At 38.1% G+C, this 14,129-nt stretch overlaps 1 protein-coding gene across 2 annotated transcripts; it reads left to right on the top strand.

Moving 5' to 3' along the window:
* The first annotated feature begins 4,751 nt into the window (after window positions 1–4,751).
* On the top strand, window positions 4,752–13,696 carry sox10.L (SRY-box 10 L homeolog). 2 transcript variants are annotated; one of them, XM_018256544.2, is made up of 4 exons: window positions 4,752–5,253; window positions 9,710–10,146; window positions 10,692–10,945; window positions 11,130–13,696. In XM_018256544.2, the coding sequence occupies exons 2-4, from the start codon at window positions 9,737–9,739 to the stop codon at window positions 11,804–11,806; spliced, it is 1,341 nt and encodes a 446-aa protein (XP_018112033.1). In that variant the 5' UTR covers window positions 4,752–5,253; window positions 9,710–9,736; the 3' UTR covers window positions 11,807–13,696.
* Window positions 13,697–14,129: the final 433 nt, after the last annotated feature.

Here is a 14,129-nt window from a genome sequence, read left to right as displayed (position 1 = left end):
GGCAGGACAATGGAAGGTCTATATGCAAGCGGCCTGCCCTCAGGACAAAAGCCTGCGTTGTCTCTGGAGGGGGGAAGGGATGGTGCTCAGGTACCAGAGATGAGAATCACTGGAAAGTTGTTGATGATCCAGATGAGGGAGGTTTTCAATATTTAAAATAAACAATGATTTGGGGCAGAAAGTTGGACAATCAAATGAGGTTATTATCACTGAAGCATCTCCTTTCAAGGGTAAATTTAATTGCATTAAAAGAACTGAAAAGCCACAACAATAAGAGGACACTGATACCTAGAAACCGTGATTATTTTAGTTTAGTCTTAATTATAAGACTTTTAGCTTTGCTCATTAAAAGTCTATAATACTAATTAGAAAGCAATGTTTCTTATTATGGAGACACTCCCCTCCCCTTCCCAGCAGAAAACTGTTTCTCTCACTGGAAGGCTTTCTGATTCATTAGGCATGAGACATACTCAATGGTAGACTGTGTCACTTGGAACACTATTGCTCTGTTACAGGAAAGCTCTCTTATCTTCCCTATAATTAGAATCTATTCTGTCTAAATGAATGTGGTTTATTCATTGCTAAATTGTCTCTTTAGTAGTAAAACTGGTAATTCGGGAGAACCCAAACTCGACTTCACAATGGCAGCTGGCTAAAAGAGGATGTTGGGAGTTGAAGTTCACAACAGAGGCTTATACAGAATAGTCTGTTTTGAGATATATTGCTGGACACCAGTATGACCCCATGGTAATTCAATAATGTTGTTGTAACCTATAGCAACCAATCAGCAATTAACTTTGATCAGTCAGTCTAAAGATGGCCATACCCTGGCTGACCAAAAATAAATGGAAAGCCAATACCTTGTCTGCTACAAACGGGTGAATCCCAAACTTTATTCCATGGTGCTCACAACACTTCAATGTTCAAACGTTTCGGGACCGCATGGCCCTTCCTCAGTGACTATACCTTGGCTGACCCTTCACGATATTCGATCATTTGTCTCATGTCTAATACAACTGGCCATATACATGACTGACTCCCATGTCCCATGTCTAATACAACTGGCCATATACATGACTGGCTTCTCTTCAATTCCTCATCTGCCGATGGACCATGCAACCACCAACATGGTCCATAAGAAAATTAAATATTCCTTTTCCCTCGTTCACCTGCAATCCAACAGGTTCACAGGATGGTCTGGGGAAACCCACCTCCCTATCTAGCATACATACTCAAACAGGCACTACAGTCAAATTTATGGGGGCCTATTTATCAACAGTCTCATTTTTGTGGATTTTGAAACCACAACTAAACTCATAAACTGTAAAACTACAAATGGCGTGAGATTTATTAAAAAATCCAAATAAAAAAAGGAGGAATGAAAAATTACACTAAATGATGCAGTAAAATATACGAATAACTTGGAAACCGCTAATTCTAGTTTTCTTTGACAATTTCTACCAAAAAAAAAATAGGACATCCTATAAAAGTCTGAATTGATTTAAAACGGTCCAATAGGATCAGCACAGCTCCCATTGACTTCTGTAGGACCTCAATAATTTTACCCTATTGAAATTTTTTATTAGAGGTTTTCATGGCTTTTATACTTCATAAATCTCACATTTTTAGAGCTTTTTGAAAAAATTAGAAAAATACACATTTTTGAGATTTGTGGAAAAAAACGTAATTCAATTGTTAGTAAATGACCCCTGAGATACTGCCCAGCCAAACCTAGGCATGTATTGCCAATTGCAATGAATGTAAACATGTTATTGATATGGGTTACTGCCATGGTGAACCTTAGCTGATGCATTTCCCTACCGGATGTCAACAAATTAATGAGAATGCTATGCTGGTGGCCCCTGGTGCACTATGTAATTTTGGTGCCTCTCATGTGTTTTTGAATCTTTGGGGCTCTGTCATAGGAAATAATTAAAGTTGCCTAATTGGTCTAAAGAACCCGATCTATGGCCACCTATTGTCCTTAACTGGACCACATATTCTGTCCAAACGCTCTCCCTTTTTATTTAGTTAGACTTGCCTGGGAAAGTGCCCATTTCACAAATGATTTATAAACAGGGCACAATAAAAAAAATCCCCTTCAGGTTTGGAAGAACTCATAGCTCCATAGCTCCAAATATTAGATGTTGTGATTGACCCTGTTTTGGGTTTTAGTCACACTCTTTGACAGAATGATGACTTTATTCTATTAAACTAGCTATTCTCAGTGGTCACAGGGTTAAGGGTGACTTTTTTTATCCTTTATTCCCTGGAGAGGCAGTTGCCCATTACAAAACTTTAAAGCTTTCCTCTGGAACATGGGGACCAACAATTACACAGTGTGTAACAGAGTACAGACCGAAATGAGAAGATGGGAGCCCAAGGGTATTCAGGCATCCTGTGTAAAACATTCCTACAAATCCCTAACACTGTATCTTCAGGCACTGGCCAGATCATCACAAGGGATGGCAGTTCCGTATCATAGGTAATAAGTAAACCTTCAGAGGTTCCATTGTTATAATCTGGAACAATAAGAACAGAATTAGGATGTGAGCATTCAAGGCCAGATTAAGTCTGACCACATATATCCTGATAAAATTGTCTGAAATAATGTTTCCATGTTGCATGGACATCTCTCATCTCTTGTTGAGTAGACAGGTTTGAAAATGACATCTGCCAGTTTGTGGTGCATTTTGATATTTTTTTCCCCAACTGGAGCCAATCTGATGTTATGACTGACCTAAAACAGGCGATGTATGCCTTTTGCCCCTTACTTCACAGTATTGACTGCAGTAAGTGACTGCATTTTTAACAATCGTTCACACTACAGGGCTTGTTTATCATATTTAACATTCGAATTTGGGTTTTTACCACTAAACTCACCAACTCGAATTATTAATTTCAAATCGAGTACTCGTTAAGCAAAAAGACTCGAATATAAAACTATGGCATATAAAAAGCTTGTGAGGTCCTGTAGAAATCAATGGGACTTGTCCTAGGCAAATTGTAAGCTATTTATTCAAGTTTTTGGAGTTTTTCAATTTTTTTGAGCTTGTAAACTTGAATTTTTCAAGGTACTTGAACAATTTTATTCAATCAAGCTTTTTATATTCAGATGTTTTCATAATAAAGTAACATTCGCAAAGCACGGTGTATCTTGTCGGCACTATATAAATAAATGATGATGATGACGTTTCGTATTTTTTTTTAAATTGTGAGTTTATTATTTAGCTTATTATTATTATTAAGTAGAAAAAAACCTCTGAAATGACACAAATCTGATTTTTAATACAATTTTAACATTACTGTACACAGTTTAAAGACTTCCAAGTGAATCCATAAAAACTGATTCTTATGTCTGAAGTCTGGTTGGATCCGTCCAAATCCATAACATGCTGCAACTGCTTCTGACTCTCCCTATCAGACAAATGGTGTGGGTAAAAAAGATGGAACTGCTATGGGGACACAGGGAACTACACTGACCCAGATTGAACAAACTGGGACATGTCAGTTATAGTATCTGTGCAGTGGCTGCTGCTACAGTACTTTTGTATCACATGTGTAGCTAAAGATCGTTTATTGCCATATGCTAAATGGCATCCAGGCCCCTGTGTATGTTGAAATGTCCTAAGAGGAAATCTTGAAACCTGAGGTTTTACAAGCACTAACTTTTCAGCCTGAAGTGTTCCATGGATTTCAGTGAATAGGTGTTATATAGGGAGTGAATTACTGCGGCATGTGTATATATTCATGTGCTGAGCCGGCTGCATGCACAGTGTTATTCAGCAGCAGAGTATCACAGCTATGGATTAGTGAATGAGAGATTCAGGTCTGGATTAGAAGTGAATGAATAAAGTGTTGTGTAGCCGTAGATTAACAAGAGGTGCTGCATGGAGGGGGCGCATTGGCTTGTAGTGAATATGGCTAAACCTACAGATTAGTAAGGAAAAAACTAAAATCGCTGCTCTGATCAGCAATGAACTAGGAGTATAGAGCTAAAGTAACTTCACTTCATCACCTGGGGAAGAACTGCTAGAATAACTGAGGGGAAAATGCACTCTCATTAGCCTCTACCATTGAGAAGAATACACTGGAATTCTGGAATTCTGAGTTAGCATTGGACAGAGGAACTGTACTACAGGTATGGGATATGTTATTTGGAAATCCGTTATCCATAAAACGCTGAATTACGGGAAGTCGGTCTCCAATTATTTGGATTTTTAAAATTCACTTTATTTTTTCTCTTTAATAATAAAACTGTACCTTGTACTTGATCCCAACTAAAATATAATTAATCCTATTGGGTTTATAATAATATTGAGTAGACGTAATGCATGGAAAGCCAAATTATGGAAAGATCTCTTATTTGGAAATAAGTCCTGAGCATTTTGGATGATAGGTTCCTATACTTGTATAATAAACTATATGTACTGTATGTGTTCATTTAATCTAGGAAAGTACGTCAGTGCTGCAACTCTCCAGCTCTTTTAAACTACAGCACCCAGCATCCCCCGACATCTTTTGGCTGTTAGGGGTTGCTGGGATCTTTAGTTCACAACAGCTGCTGAGACACAAGCTAGATTTCACTTGTGTGGTGGCTGTACTGGAACAGCAGGGCATTTATTAGTCCAGGAGGGTGGCTCTGAGATTTGTCTTAAAGAACAAGACTTGCATTAACACAGACTGCACTAGAACAGTAGTGTGTTCATGAGATCTGGATGGAGATTGAATGACACACACACACACATACAAGTGTGTGCATTAACTCAAGGCAATGTACCGGCTGCAATATTAGACTATAAACTGATGCTCTACAGAGGGGCTGTGAGTACACTGAAATAACAAAAGTGTAGTAGAAAAGTGCAGTTATTTTTATCAGCTTTGGATACCATTACATGGCAGTTCAATTAACCCACTGTCTGCTACAAATTCTGCAAAGAAGCACTGTGCGACGTGTTGCAAGGGCATCTTGGCAGCGGAAGGATTTTAGAGATTATTTAAAAAGTAAGGAATCTTGTAATATTGGTTTTTAGCCCCTGGCAAAGATAGGTATGTTTCGTTTTTTGGTCCCCGCCTTTCCAGTGGTGGGAACCAATCACATCGGTCTTGGAAAAGATGTAGTTAGTTTGAGAAAAGCTTCGCCTTAAAGGCATGGGGATCAGGGCAGGGAACAGAGCATCATTCAGATAGAAGAACAGAGGCTCTATTACTGACACACGACGGAGCCAGCTCACCTCCTTCCACTAAGACTCAGTAGGTACGGCCCGCATTCCAACTCTTCCTGCAGCCCCTCTTTTGCTTCAGACCACAATTTCATTTTAAGAAACATTTCATACATTTTTTTCTTGCTATTTATTTCTGTGCTATTTAATTGTATCATTTTATGTTTGTTTTCTTTTCTCATGGCTTCTTATTCTGATACTACACACTGAACACTGTCTATCCAATTTCTTTGAGTTTTTTTCCGATATCTGTCTACTTTCTGTAGCTTCTGCTTTCTCTTTATGTCCTTCACCATCATCCTTTGGTTTAGCTTGCAAATTCTCACTATATTCAACTTCATTTCTTTTTTTCTACTTTTTTCTAAGCCAAAATTTCACTCTCTTCTTTCCATGCTGCTTCTTTTGTAATTATTCTAGGTGTTATATTCTTTTTCTTTTTTTTTAACCAAGACTCTGTTTTTCTTCTAGCAATTCTTCATTTTGCCTGCTGTTTTGTCCTGTTCTCCATGTAAAGTCTGGGGAAAACTTTCCTTTCAGCAATGTCTCTATAGTTAGTGACTATGTAAGGTACTTAGAGCTACACCTGCTCTTTCTCATCTTATGTCAGACTTTCCGTTTCTTCCTTGAATTCCACTTCACCTCTCAAATCTTTACCTTTCTTCCAGACGTCTAGATCATCTTTTCTGTTACGCTAAACACCCACACGCACTTATTATCTTTTTCCTCCATATATTTAACAAATGTATATATTCATGGTTCTTGGCCTTTGCTGTATAAAGAGCTATTCACTTTCTGTATGTTCTGTAGAATCTTGTTAGTTTGCATCTGGACTGGTGTTTTAAATGAAACTGTCTTTATGGGGGTGTAAATAAGGGAGATTGCCCTGGGCCACACAAGGCATTAATTGTAGGCATGAAGAGCGTGAAAACAAAATAGCAACAAATGGCAGCTCTTTAGTTGATGTTGAAATTCAACTCCCAGCAACCACCGGCAGCCGTTGTAGTTCAACACTTGCTGAAGGGCCACAGGTTGGATTTAGATAAATATAGGTTACTGCCGAGTTCGATATTATCTGTAAGAACATTACATTTCACTTTTACAGAATGTGTTTGCAATTAGTTTTGACTGTGTTTTGACATAGAAATCATCATGGAAATGCTTTATAATGCGGGTGCTTATCAGTATATCTTGCACCTCTTGGCACATTGTTGCTAAGTCCCACTGTGCTGGGTATTCTCCTTTTGTCGTCAGAAAAGTTTGATTGCAAATGTAAAATAGCGACTGCTGTGATTTCATGGCATTTAAACCTACTGTTGAGTAGTGTGGTGTTCTAACAGTATGATCATTTGAGTTGACTAATTAGCCCTCCTTAACCCTTGGACCGCTGGCAGGGCCAACACACAAATGCACTTCTTTATAGGCCCTGTGGCTAGTGAAGAGAAAAAACTGTCGCAGAAAGAGATGAAACTAATTTTGAAAAGGAGAATTAATAGAAACATAGAGGTGTAAAAAGTTGGGCTATTCTTCTAGAAAGTCTAGTGAGGTTTCTTATAGAACATTCTCTCTATTAATTTCTTCAGCTAAGGGGCCACTTTACTGTCTGTTTTCATCTTTTGTCCTAATTTAAATATACACTGCTGCCATGCCATGTAATTATATTATTCATTGTTGTATTTACATGATCCGAATGTTAAAGAACCATTTGCTAAAATGTTATAGTAAGGTTATTATAATATTGATGAGTATATAGCATTTCATAAAAGCATAATTAAATATGATGCAATCCCAATCAATCATTGCTCTATTTACACGTTTTAAAAATGCCTTTGGATATTTTCAGTTTATTGAGAGGTTACATAACTTCTTGGAATTTTATGTTACATGAATAAAATGCCAGCGTATTCCAAAGTATTTTTTTTTAATCACTGTAGACAAGTATACCTTGATAATAAACGTATGGCAGGGTAGAATAACCACACTCCCAAACAAATAAAACAGAACAATAAGAGAGAGAACGGTACAAACTACTTACTGATTGCGGTTGCTGATAAACCAGCGGGACACCGAACGTTCTACTAAGCTTTAAAATACTGCAGGATCCTAATTGAAAATAAATTCATATATGAGGACTAATACATAGTGGTTGTTGAAAGAAAGTGAATTGTAATGATTTAGCACATAATTTCATTTACTAGTAAATTAATTTAACCATGTCAAGTCAGTCTCCTTAACAAAGTTATGTAGGAAAGTAGGTGGGTCGTCTATCTAGAGACTACAAGTGTCTGCTATACAGTATTGGCACTACAAAAAAGAATCAAACGTACTTTTCCAATAAAACTGTAGTCCAGGGCACTGAATATTTTAGCATTATTGTAGAGCTATGTGATACAGGTGGTTTTCTACACTGCATAATCAGGATTGCAGAAAGGGCCCAATATAAAAAAAAGCAAAATTACGGGTTATTATGGTCAGCCTGGCTATTTGAAAATCTGGTGAAAGTAATGCAAAGATCAGTGAAAGGAAAACCGACGCTTATGCTTACCGTCAGCATGTGTGTGTGGGGTCATTAGCGACCGCAGAACTAGTAGCAATCTCAGCACAAGCAACCACGGATTCATTGGATCACTGCAATCAACATGTGAAGTTAAACTGTAAAATATCCAACTGGATCACTCTGTGCTTCTATCAATTATAAACGTATAAAAACGTATCATAAATGTATTATTATGCACTTACAAGTATATATGATACAACTATTTATTTTAGAAAAATATTGCCAACATTTATAGCCTTAATGAAAGTGTTCAGGAAGCATCGAGTAATTATCTGGTACTGACCCCCCTGTTATCCATCACTGTACAAAAGAGCAGCCTAATTAATACAATTAAGGCTAACAAGGATAATTTACAAACTAGTTAGGGGATCCTGCAAGGCTAGTTAAAAACACTATAATTGGCTTTTAAGTTGCCTATCTAAAATGATTACTTTGTTACAATTATTCTAACTATAAAAAAAAAGAAAAAAAGAACAGTTGCTAAAATTAATATTTATCATTTATATACCAAAACAAAAGGGAAATTATATGTAAATCCTCACTTGGTTATTTGTATAATTGCATCTCCTTCAGTATTTTAGGGTTAGTTCACACGAGGAGATTGGTGGAGATTTTGTCGCCTGGCGACTAATCGCCTCGACTTTTGGGTGACAAACTCCCCGAACTGCCTCCTCATTTCTTCTCATCGGCTAAAATGAAAAGTCGCCTGCGCTAAAGCACACACAAAGCGGCGGAACTGGCGACTTCAGAAAACGCTGCGTGTGCTTTAGCGCAGGCGACTTTTCATTTTAGCCGATGGGAAGACACGAGGAGGCAATTCCGGGAGATTGTCGCCCAGAAGTCGAGGCGATTAGTCGCCAGGCGACAAAATCTCCCCCAATCTTCGCGTGTGAACTAACCCTTAAAGGCTGACTTGTAGACAGCCTCTATTAAATATTATCAAATTGATTTGTTTTCCTTTTAACGAACGCTCCTGCTCCTTTATGCAATTCCCAAGATGGGAGATATAGAAAGCTGAGCCTTTATTTTTGGAATGTAATCACTGAAACTTAAATGAGCAGAGGTTGTTTGAAATTCTTTTGTTCGGCTATGTGAAACATAGCTCACTTTGTTCCTCTTAATCCTTCTCACACTGCTCAGACTGACTATATGTAAAAGGATTTGCATGGCTATTGTTAATTTGCCTGCCTGTAAATTAATTTACTGCTTAAGACGTTGGTTGGCTGCCATTTTGGTCTTGGAAAATAGCAAGTTGTGATATAATAAAAGGTATACTGCAAATACTGCATTTCCTGTTTTAAAGGGGACATGGATGTTAAAAGTAACTCAGAGCTTTTTTCCCCTTCCAAATCAGTAAAATATATTACTGTGTGCACAGAACATTCCTCTGAATTTTTTAAAGAGCAGGAGAGGCCATTTTACTTGCATTAGCTGATGCTTCTCCTATGAAACTCAACAGAACAATATCCATTATGGTCATAAGTGTTAAGGATAGTCATACATCTTTACACTGGAAAAATGGCACCTCCCACTCATATGTATACATGATGGAGTCATCTTTGAAGCTTTTTGACGTAAACAAGAACACATGATATTAGCATTCTAATGTACCCAGGGGGCAATATGAAACCCTAAGCTTTTGCAATTTATTTGACTCATTCAGTAGCAGTGCAAGTCCAACTAATGGGACACATGGACAGGTCAAAATTATCCTGTAGTAATAAATAGAGGACGATCTCTGCAGAAAATGGGGGGCCAGTTGAGACAGTGGCACTGCTAAGAATTATTTATCATTCGGCATATTACTCTGTTATTTTGTCTGCTTTTCCATTTTACTGAAGTAATTCCCTTGATTTAAATCTCATTATATATTATTGTAATAATTTTAAAATGCCATGTTCAGTAACGCTGCTTTATTCCTTTGCTCCTTTAGAGTGATTCAGTGAAGTTAACAGGCACCATGAGTGATGACCAAAGCTTGTCCGAAGTAGAGATGAGCCCTGTTGGGTCTGAGGATCCCTCCCTGACTCCAGACCCGCTTCCCCCTCATGCTCACTCCAGTCCAGATGATGATGATGATGATGATGAAGAAGAAGAAGAAGAAACAAAAGTAAAGAAAGAGCAGGATTCAGAGGATGAGAGGTTTCCTGTGTGCATTCGTGAAGCAGTCTCACAGGTGTTAAATGGCTACGACTGGACATTGGTTCCTATGCCTGTAAGGGTCAATGGTGGCAGCAAATCTAAGCCTCACGTTAAGCGGCCAATGAATGCCTTTATGGTATGGGCCCAGGCTGCACGCCGGAAACTGGCTGACCAGTACCCACATTTACACAATGCAGAGCTTAGCAAGACTCTGGGTAAACTTTGGAGGTAAGCATTATTTGCAAAATATGCATAGACATGTTATATTACATAGTTCGAGGAAGGCTTGTTGATACTATGGGTATAACTTCAGCTCCTCATACATTAGCAAATGTAATGTCCTTCTATTTAAAAGCTGTGGGGCAGTGGTCCATGGATCCATATTTACTGTCCTCTGTAGATCTGCAACTATTATACTTCAACTGTTGCAATGATGTTTTCATATATCTGCATCCTTTATGGGAGCGAAGGACAGGTCTAACCAAACGTTGGACCATAAATAGGGGGAACGCTTAAATCCACAATGTTTGGAAAACCTCTTATACAGGCACTGTAGTATAGGAATTGAGTCTACAGTGCCAGGAAGGTAATTGGTATGTGTTTTCAAATTTGTTGGGATTTTTATACTATATACTCTCTGCAACAATTCAACTACAAAATTTTATTTTATTTGTTTATCATGCTTTCTTTTACTTTGTTGACACTTTTGATCTTCTATTCTCCATGTCTATAGTTTGAGTATATTTAACTAAATGCATTTCCTTTTACCATAGACTATTGAATGAGAATGACAAGAGACCCTTTATAGAGGAGGCTGAGAGGCTGCGAATGCAGCATAAGAAGGACCACCCAGATTACAAGTACCAGCCTCGTAGACGGAAGAATGGAAAACCCAGCCCTGGAGAAGGAGATGGGTCCTCTGAAGCCGAGGGTGGAGCTGCCTCCATACAAGCACATTACAAAAACTCCCATCTAGATCACCGACATGGTTCTCCCATGTCTGATGGAAATTCAGAGCACTCTACAGGTACAGATTTAAGAAAATATTTTAGAACTTCTGGGACCGACAGATTTTATTATTGTAATATAATACATATTGCAGTGTATTAAAAAGAATCAAGCTTATCGATATCCATAAAACAAATTGTTTCAGAAAGGATTAAGTCACAGTAAGCTCTACCTTGTTAACTAAAAGAAATGCTTATTTTCAGGTCAAAGTCATGGACCCCCTACCCCACCAACAACACCAAAGACAGAGCTTCAGGCAGGAAAGTCTGATGGCAAGAGGGATGGTTCTCATGCATTGAGAGAAGGTGGAAAACCTCAAATTGATTTTGGAAATGTGGATATAGGTGAGATCAGCCATGATGTCATGTCCAATATGGAGACATTTGACGTAAATGAATTTGACCAGTACCTTCCACCTAATGGTCATGCTGGGCACCCAAGTCACATTGGGGGCTACACCTCCAGCTATGGCCTCACTGGAGCTCTAGCAGCTGGTCCATCTGCTTGGGCTCTGGCGAAGCAACACTCTCAAACTGTGGCAGACTCTAAAGCTCAAGTGAAAACAGAAAGCTCAAGTACCAGCCATTATACAGAGCAACCCTCTACATCTCAGCTGACCTACACTTCACTTGGCCTTCCACATTATGGTTCAGCATTTCCCTCCATCTCCAGGCCACAGTTTGATTATGCTGACCATCAGCCATCAAGTTCTTATTACAGCCATTCGGCCCAAGCCTCAAGTCTCTATTCAGCCTTTTCCTACATGGGACCTCCTCAACGTCCACTCTACACTGCAATATCTGATCCTCCAAGTGTAGCTCAGTCACATAGCCCTACACATTGGGAACAGCCAGTCTATACTACACTTTCAAGACCATGAAGAGAACAGACGAACATAAATAGGGATGGACAAGTCCTGGAGAGCAATATGCTCCAGCAGGGTTCTTTTGTAGCTCATAACCCGGGCGGAATCTGGATTCCAAGGGTATCAGTAAACCCTAGTAGCTGTTTTTTTACAGACCCTTTGAAAAGACTTTGACTGGTTATTCTTTTCAAAAAAGACATAAACATAGTAGGGGTAGCATAGCAGGGCAATGCAGGGATGGGGGAAGGGAATGCAATGTATACAAAGTTTATGGACTTTTGTCTCTTGTACAAAGGGAGGAAGCTGCAACATTTGCTATACCTGTGTTTTTGATCCTAGATACTGAAGTGACATTGGAAGATTTGGTACCTACACCTTTTGGGCGATAAAAACAAAAGCCTCTGACAGCCAACCAAAAGCAGCTTGACTACTTACAGAACTAACCTGGGCTGCTAAACTGTATGAAATAAGGGACAGCATAAGGTTTCTTATCTTGGGTATTGACATGAAAGTTAGTCAACAAATAAGTATAATGCATGTTAGAATCTGAAAAATGAAGTTATTTCTAGCAGAGTCCTCTTGTTTCTAGGGTCTTCAAACCGAAGCATATGATGGACACAGCATAGTCATACTCAAAAAAAACCCTGCAAACTTTATCCATTGTACTGTGAACACAGCATGCAAATTAATATGTCAGAATCTGGCTGGAAAACACATCACTAGAAAACAAACACTATGTACACCTTTTACATGGTCAGTTGGCCATAATTTTCCAGGGTAGAAAGTTCCAATAACTGCTTTTCATGCTGTAAATAATATCATACGGTCAGAAGGATCTAAGTTGTTGCATGCCAAATGTGTCATTATAACATTTTAGAACCAATCAGCATTTTGAAGGGAAAGGATCCGTTGGACCACTTTTCTCTGATTTGTCAATTCGTTCACTGCTCATTCATGATCCATTGGAAAATATAAGTTAGAGAAATGCAACATTATCGGAGAACAATTTAGAAGTGTACCAGACAAACATCCTTTTAGAATGGTAGAGCCAGGAGTCCGAACACAAAAGTAATGATTTTTTAACTTGAAGCTTTTGTTCACACTGATCTCCTGTGCAATACTCAAACAGCTGAGAGGTAGCATTTCAGTCCATAAGAACAAATACTATGACCTGCTGTTTACATAATGACCCCCCAATTATTTGTCAATTCATCTTTAACATTCACAACAGTCAGACGTATCGCAGATGGCAAACGATGATCTCTTTCAAATGACTGCTCATATTAAGGATTCTCTGCAGTAGACATTATCAACTCTCTTATGCTACTTAATAGAAATATTTCCAGCGTGGGAAATACAGAGGATACTATGAAGTATGTTTTTCAGGATGAAAAAATGGGAAAAAAAAAGTAGAGACAATGTGTAAATATAAAACTATATATTCGTATATATATATCTATTTTTATTTGTTTTGGGGGCAGCAATGTAAAGGCCGGTGCTTCTAATCCTGTGGGTAGCAGAGAGGATTATATAGAACTGGGCCACTGGATTAAACCAAACCAGTGAACTTTGGGTTTAACATTTTTTTTGGGGGGGGGGGGCGGGTTTTGTTACGAAGAGGGACAGAAATCCATTAACCCATTTGGAGTTACTTCTTTTAATGCTTTGCTGTATACAAATATTAACTCCGATGTATAACATAAGTTGTCCCTTCCTCCATCACTTTTCATTCATTTAGCAAAATGATTGTTTTTGCCATTATTTCATATATATGTAACTGTATGTTTGTTATTTATGTAAATATTATCTTACCCAATTCTGGTAATTTCTTTAACTGTTCATAAACATATTCAAGATATATATTGAATTAAAAAAAAAAAAAAGATTCAGAGTCGGTGTGGTAGAAAAGCCTTTTCAGGAAAAGTAATTGATATTATCATGGGGTGAGCTGATGTTAGCATCTATAACAGATCTAGATGATTTCCCGAGCAGAGTTTTATGGAAATGGGGATCTGATATATCTTTAGTTATTCATGGTTTTACCACTCTCTGGCATACCTAAGAGTTCATTCATCATTGTATGCATTACTGTAAACCCTCAGGGCTGCATGCCTTTTTTAATTCCCCAAATGCATAATGGGGAATTCACAAATGAGCTGGTATGAACGCAGTTGAGTTTTATGGCAGGCATCTGACAAGTTTATGGATTTTTTTTATAATGCTGTGATATTTTCAAAAGTGTTGCATAAAGGTTAAAAATATGTTGTTATTGCACCAAAAAAGACTACAAGAAATTCTCAAAAATCTTTGGTAGAAGAGGAAAAATTCTTGAAATGTA

Source organism: Xenopus laevis, chromosome 4L (genome assembly GCF_017654675.1).
Source record: "Xenopus laevis strain J_2021 chromosome 4L, Xenopus_laevis_v10.1, whole genome shotgun sequence".
Classification (NCBI taxonomy): domain Eukaryota; kingdom Metazoa; phylum Chordata; class Amphibia; order Anura; family Pipidae; genus Xenopus; species Xenopus laevis.
Note: the sequence above shows the minus strand (reverse complement) of the source record. Positions and strands in the feature narration are given on the sequence as shown.